This window comes from Triticum urartu, chromosome 2A, assembly GCF_056163025.1.
Source record: "Triticum urartu cultivar PI428250 chromosome 2A, HENAU_Tu73, whole genome shotgun sequence".
Taxonomy (NCBI): Eukaryota; Viridiplantae; Streptophyta; class Magnoliopsida; order Poales; family Poaceae; genus Triticum; species Triticum urartu.
In genome coordinates, this window is record NC_141874.1 from 712,250,404 (window position 1) to 712,257,573 (window position 7,170).

At 53.4% G+C, this 7,170-nt stretch overlaps 1 protein-coding gene across 1 annotated transcript; it reads right to left on the reverse strand.

Annotated features, from left to right (window-relative positions):
- Nucleotides 1-4,224: 4,224 nt before the first annotated feature.
- Nucleotides 4,225-5,421, reverse strand: LOC147987044 (putative cyclin-dependent kinase F-2). The gene has a single exon (XM_087540229.1). It carries the CDS (start codon nt 5,419-5,421, stop codon nt 4,225-4,227), a length of 1,197 nt encoding a protein of 398 aa, XP_087396355.1.
- Nucleotides 5,422-7,170: the final 1,749 nt, after the last annotated feature.

Here is a 7,170-nt window from a genome sequence, read left to right on the forward strand (position 1 = left end):
AGAATCTATGATCAAGAAGTGATCCTAGAACAACCTACGTCAAGCATAACTCCAACACCGTGTTCACTTCCCGGACCCCGCCGAGAAGAACCATCACGGTTACACACGCGGTTGATGTATTTTAATTATGGTCAACTTCAGGTTTTCTACAACCGGACGTTAACAAATTCCCATCTTCCCATAACCGCGGGCACGGCTTTCGAAAGTTCAATCCCTGCAGGGGTGTCCCAACTTAGCCCATCACAAGCTCTCACGGTCAACGAAGGATATTCCTTCTAGCGGGAAGACCCAATCAGACTCGGAATCCCGGTTACAAGACATTTCGACAATGGTAAAACAAGACCAGCAAAGCCGCCCGATGCGCCGACAAATCCCGATAGGAGCTGCACATATCTCGTTCTCAGGGCACATTGGATAGGTCAAGCTACGAGTAAAAACCAACCCTCGAGTTGCCCCGAGGTGGCCCCGCAGGCTGCCCGTTTCAGACCAACACTCAGAGGAGCACTGGCCCGGGGGGGGGGGGTTAAAATAAAGATGACCCTCGGGCTCGCGAAAACCCAAGGGAAGGTTATAGGTTGTTAGTGCAAATGGTAAACCCAAGGTTGGGCCTTGCTCGAGGAGTTTTATTCAAGGCGAACTGTCAAGGGGTTCCCGTTATTACCCAACCGCGTAAGGAACGCAAAATCCGGGAACATAACACCGATATGACGGAAACTAGGGCGGCAAGAGTGGAACAAAACACCAGGCATAAGGCCGAGCCTTCCACCCTTTACCAAGTATATAGATGCATTAATTAAATAAGATATATTGTGATATCCCAACAAGTAAACATGTTCCAACAAGGAACAACATCTCCATGTTCCAACAAGGAACAAACTTCAATCTTCACCTGCAACTAACAATGCTATAAGAGGGGCTGAGCAAAGCGGTAACATAGCCAAACAACGGTTTGCTAGGACAAGGTGGGTTAGAGGCTTGGTTCAACAACATAGGAGGCATGATAAGCAAGTGGTAGGTATCGCAACATAGGCATAGCAAAAGAGCGAGCATCTAGCAAGCAAATATAGAAGTGATTTCGAGGGTATGATCATCTTGCCTGAGATCTCGCAAGGAATAAGAACGAGTCCATGAAGAAGACAAACGGACGTAGATGAACGGATCCTCACAACTCCGGAACGAAACCGAAGACAACGCGAGAAGTAACCCGGAAAGAAGCAAACAACATAGTAAACAACCATCACCTAATCATGGCATGATGCACAACAAGTATGATGCATGTCCGGTTTAATGAAGCATGGCATGGCAAGGTGCACAAGCAATCCTACAAATTAAGTGGAGCTCAATATGCAACGAGTTGCATATTGACGAAACACCATGACAAGTTTTTAGTTCGATCCCGTTTATGTACCCAGCAATATTAAATGTTGTTAAACATGGCAAGAGGGTGAAGCAAAGCAAAACTACCTATCTAGTCAAGTGTAAATGAGGCCGAGAACAACAAACAACAAATCCGGAAACTCCTCATGTGCATATATTAGGTTAGGTCCTGTTCTGCCCTAAACCATATTTTAGAGTTGTTAGGCATGCAAAACAATGTCATCATGATAAACTAGGCAAAATTCTACCCCATTTACATATAAGGATTATTAAAATCGGAGCTACGGTTATTTAATTACAAATTAAAGCATTTTAACATGGCATAGGAGTAAATTTAACCAAACATCATTTTAAATATTTTAAACATAGATGAAAGTTAGATATTATTATCCTACACAAAATTCTAATCAACTTTCATATTAAGTTTGTTTAATTCCGATGCACGGGTGTGGATTTATTAAATGCATGATCATGAAGGTCTTTTCTACAAAACTGGCAAACTCTGGATAATAGCTAAAATCGCAGCGCAGGGAAAAAAATAACACGGGCCGCATCTGGCTGGGCCAACAGTGCACAGGAGGTCTGGGGGTGGCTGCTCACATGGGCCACGTCACAGTCGGTGGTGAGGTGAGGCCGGAAGGGGGGCGCAGCTGGGCCTCGGCCCACTCGGTGGAGGAGGGAGGCCGGTAGGTCGCGCAGCTGGGCCTCGGTCAACGCGAGCGTTCCCCTCGCTCGCTCGATCTGGCAGCGGCGTGAGCAGAGGCATGAAGCAGGGGAACTCGGCGGCGACGAGGAAGGAGGCAGGGGCATCCTGGGTGGCCAGATCGCCGACGGCTTGCCGGAGTTGGCCGGAGCAACGACGTGGTGGCGAGGTCGAGGCACCGTTGGAGAGGTTGGAGGCGGCCATGAGCAGGAAATGGCAGAGGGAAGGTGCACCGAGGCGGAGGCAGTGCAGCCGTTCTCTCGCAGCGGCATGGAGAAGGACTCCGGCGAGAGGACTCCGGGACGACGCGGCAGCGGATCCAAGCGAGGAAGGTCGAGGACGAGGCAGTAGCGAGCTTGAAGATGACGACGGGGAGGTCACGGCTTGCGGCGTGCAGAGCTTCACGGGGCGCAATGGCTGCTTCTGTCATGACGAGGAGAGAGGTAAGAAAAGAGAGAGGGAGAAAGAAAAGGAAGGAGGGAAGGCATGGGGCGAGGCCGGTCTGGCGGAGCTGGTCGTGGTCGGCGGCCGTGGAAGCTACAGGCGGCGGCGTGCTCGAGGACGAGCTCGGCGTGGGGCGCAGGCAAGAGGATGGCACGGCTGTTCACGACGGAGCTGTGAGGACGGGCGCGCTCGGGCAGAGGGGAAAGAAGGCATCGGGTGAGGTGGAGTTGGATCAAGGGCGATTTGGAATGAGGGGATCCCGAGAGGATTAGTGGCGGCGGCCTAGAGGGATGGATGGGACAACTCCCCTAGAAATTAGGGTTGACTGTTTATATAGGTAGATAGGTTAGGTTAGGGGCTACTCGGTCCATCCGATCGTAATCGGACGATCCCGGATACATAGGTTAGGGGCCCCAATTTACAAAACGGAGATGTTTTCTAGACGTTTGGGGATGTTTCGGATCCAACGGTGACGAAAGTCCGGTTCAGGTTCGGGGAAGGTTTTCGGACGCGCGAGGGGGTCTGAGAACTGAGCAGAGAGGGGTTTTCGGACCGTGCGATCGCATCGGACGGCACTGGACGCAAAGAGGGGATAGGTGGATGGACTAGGTGGGCTGAGAGGAAAGAAGAGAGAGAGGGCCCGGCAGCAGTTTCCGGAGACCGAAAACGTCCGACGTTAGACCGGCTATACTGCCGCTATAGTTATCCGTTGGGGCGTTAAACGGACTCCGAATCCGATGAAACTTGGCAGGCGGCCTACTAGCAACAAAACAACACCGCACGCCAACTTTCATCCCATTTCGAGAACATTTTCCGGCCACTTATAAAATAATATTTCGGACATGCTGCGGGCGCGTGCAAGTGTGTCTGGGCTCAGAACGGACAACAGAAGAGGACGAGGAGACCGGGACGGATACAAGTTTTGAAAAAATGATGATGCAATGCGGATGATAACATGACAAGATGCAACACACAAGTAAAGACAAGGCAACAACAGCGAATAACTGGAAGACGTCTGGCACATCGGTCTCGGGGCGTCACATAAGGGATGTGTGCACGTGGGTTCATAGAGGTGAGCATATGTGCATATGTATGAGCTTCTACATCTGTATTGTGTTAAAAAAGGAATAATACATATTCATAACTTCATGGCGTTAGTAGGGAAATAATGAGCCCCACTTTTCTGTTTTCTCTCTTCATAATTTTAAGTTTGTGAGCACTGAGCACGTTGCTTACCATTGAAATAAATTTAGGAAAGTGCAAGTACCCATGTCAAATTTAGGACTTTAATTCGGATGGACAGGTTTTCATCTTTTGCATTTGTTTCTTTCATATTTTTTACGGATATATGAATGTCAAGTTAGGAGTTTGGGACTGCCAAAAAGGTACGGAGAAACAACGACACTGAAAGCCCGCTATGAAACACAAAGACAAAAGCGTAATGCGAAATACTACACAGCAAACAACAAATGCTGGGTTCACTTGTATGTCCGATCGAAGCTAGACACTGTTAATCTAAGATGCCTAGACACTGTTAATCTAAGATGCCAGTGTCTTTACAACAACAACAACTGAAGGCTACACTGATTTTTAAGAAAAAACCAGTTGACTGCTGGCTAGGCAGAATACACTTGTGAGTCGTCATGGATGCATGCAGATGTCACGAAGACCTCGGTCAAGGCGATGGGCGGCAGCCCGCTTCAGCAGCCGGGCCTCGGGGTCGGGACAGCGGTGATCGGCATTACACCGGTGTCAGCGAACCACGGGAGTCGGAGCGCGGCGGCAGCATCCAGCCGCCTGAGGGGATTGCACGTGAGGAGGCCCCGGAGGACCTCGAACCCTTCCTTGGATAGCAGCGCCTTGGGGAACAGCTTGCGCAGCCGGTTCTTGGGCCCAGTAGCGGACCGTTGCCGCGCTCGCCATAGCTGCACCTCCTCTCCGAGGACCGGCGAGTTGAAGGCGGGCCCCGACGCCCTCTCGCCTGGCACGCCGAGCACGTCGAAGATCTTGTGGAGCTGGTCGGCTTTGTCGGCCCCCTTGAACAACGTCTTTCCGGTGAGGAGCTCCGCCATCACGCAGCCGATGGACCAGAGGTCGACGCGTGTGTCGCGGTCCGGTTTCTCGAGCAGCACTTCCGGCGCCATGTAGTGCCTCGTTCCGGCCGTGCCGTCTTCCTGCTCGGTCGTGGAGAGCGCCAGCCCGTAGTCGCCGATCTTGACGATGTTGCCGCCGCTGCCATTGTGCTGGGCGACGAGAATGTTTTCCGGCTTGATGTCGCGGTGCACGACGCCGTTCCTGTGCATCGTCTCCGCGCCGGCTAGCAGCTGCCGCACGATGCAGCGCACGTCAGCCTCTGGGAACGGCCGGTCACCGCGTTCGATGCGCTCACGGAGGACCTGGCACAGGTTGCGCCCGACGTATTCCATCACGAGGAAGTAGTCCCTGCATCCCTTGGTACCGGGTGTGCGCACGACGCCACGCAGAGCAACGAGGGAGGGGTGGCCGCTGCAGGCCGCCATGAAGCAGGCCTCCCGAAGGAGCTCGCCGACCGATTCTTGGGTGGGCAAGCTGCGGAGAGTCTTCACAGCGACGGTCTGGCCGGTGGCGCGGTGGCGCGCCTTGACGACGACGCCGAACGTGCCCCCGCCGAGCGTGCACACCTGCTCGTAGCAGCGAGAGTTGCCCATGCGCCGCTTCCTCGTGGTCCTCCTCCTCCTTCCCTGGGCGACCTCGTCGATCATGGCCGAGATGGCGGCAACTCGCCTGGCGCTCAGGGTTGTGCCAGCGGTTAAGTCGTCGATCAATTCGCAGATGGAAGCGACTCGGGAGGCGACCGTCGTCATGCCTCCGGAGGCTGTCTCGTCGTCCGCTATGTGGCAAGCCGAACTTGTTTCCATGGCGTCCGCCGCCTGGTGGCGGTTGCGAGCCTGCGGGGAGGGCGTGCACGGTGGTGTCCTCGTCGTGCGTGAGAATACCATGGGATGTAGACATTATATGGAGCATGTTCGTGCCGATTTCTAGCCGGGTTCGGTGTAGAGGTGTTCCTGTTTAGAAAGCCACCATGCAATAGGGCAATAGGCATATGAGTCGGAGTCGGTATGCTAGGTAGTCTTGGCTCTTGGGTTTTTTTTAGAAGGAAGGCTCGAGGAGAGCCCGGCTCTTGGGTTTTCAGCATGCAAAAGTCTCAGTCACCTTTGAAACCATTGGATCTGAGGCGCTAAGATCCGTGCAAATACCAGTTTTCTCAGGGGTTCCATTTTTCTTTTGAGAAATACTCCAGTTTTCTTACACGGTGAGAAGGTTAATAGCGATGGGCTTTTGTTGGGTCAGGGTAGTTTTTTTAGTACTCCCTTCGTTCCAAAATAGATAACCCAAATTTATACTAACTTTAGAGGAAGTAATTTAAATTGCGTACCACATGTGCCACATGGTCCCATCACTACGGAAGTGTAGTTGGGTCAGGTTTTTTAGCAGGAGCGTTGAGTTCTTTGGTTGATGTCCCTCAATTTCATGGGCCAAATATTCAGCTAAGAGCATCTCCAGCCGTTGGCCCCTCGGGGGGCGCCTAAAATCGCCGTATGGGGGCGAGCCGGCGCAAAAAAACGGTCTGGGGGCGAGTTGGTCCCCAGCCGCCGGCCCCAGGGCCGCTCCCAGACGTGTCTAAATTTTTTTAAAGAAGAAAATGTTTGGCGACGTTTGGCTAAACACGTCTAAATTTCGGCAAATTTTGGCATACATTAGACATGTTCGCGGCTTACATAGCAAATATATCTAAAAAAAGAACTTGCTGAACGCGGAGTAGTCGCCGTTGTCGCCGCCGTCATCGTCGTTCTTCTCCTCCTTGACGCGGCCGTCCCTGGTGCACCCCTGCCCGGCGTCGCTATGGCGGACTGGTGACGGCGGCGGCGCGTCGTCGTCGTCGCTATCATCGTGGACGACGATTCCTCCTTCGTCACGGCCCCGGCGGCGCTGCACCAAGCGCCGCAAGGCGGCGCACTGGCGCTCCCTCTCCATCTTCAGGGAGTCCTGGCGCGCCCATTTCAGGGCCGCGTCGTCGTCGAGCTCCACGTCGCCGTGTTCCGTCTTCACGGCGGGGAGACCCGGCTCCGTTTTCACCGGCGCGAGACCCGACTTCGTCTTTGCCTTGAAGAGGAGGCGCGCCGGCCGTCCTCGTTGATGACGATGCCGGCGTTGCGAGTGCGTCGGCCGAGCGGCGTCTCCGTCGCGGGCTCGTCCTTGACGCCGAACAGCGCCGGAGAGCTGAAGGAGTGGGAAGAAGACCGTGAGGAGGAGTGCGAGGAGGAAGACGGGGAGGAGCCAAAACTCCTAGGCATCCATCGCTCGGCGCGTCGGCGGTGGGCCGGGGAGGCCGCCCTCGCCGAGGGAGGGTATGCCAGCGGCGGGTTGTTGCCGCCCTCAATGTGCGTCAGCACGTCCTCGAGCGTGTGGCCGGGGACGCCCCACTGATACGTCTCCAACGTATCTATAATTTTTTATTGTTCCATGCTATATTATATCCTGTTTTGGACATTATTGGGCTTTATTATATACTTTTATATTATTTTTGGGACTAACCTATTAACCGGAGGCCCAGCCCAGAATTGCTGTTTTTTGCCTATTTCAGAGTTTCGAAGACAAAAAAATAT

Excerpts from the sequence above, each read along its gene's own strand:
- LOC147987044 (XM_087540229.1), bottom strand. The coding sequence starts at position 5,421 with ATGGAAACAAGTTCGGCTTGCCACATAGCGGACGACGAGACAGCCTCC.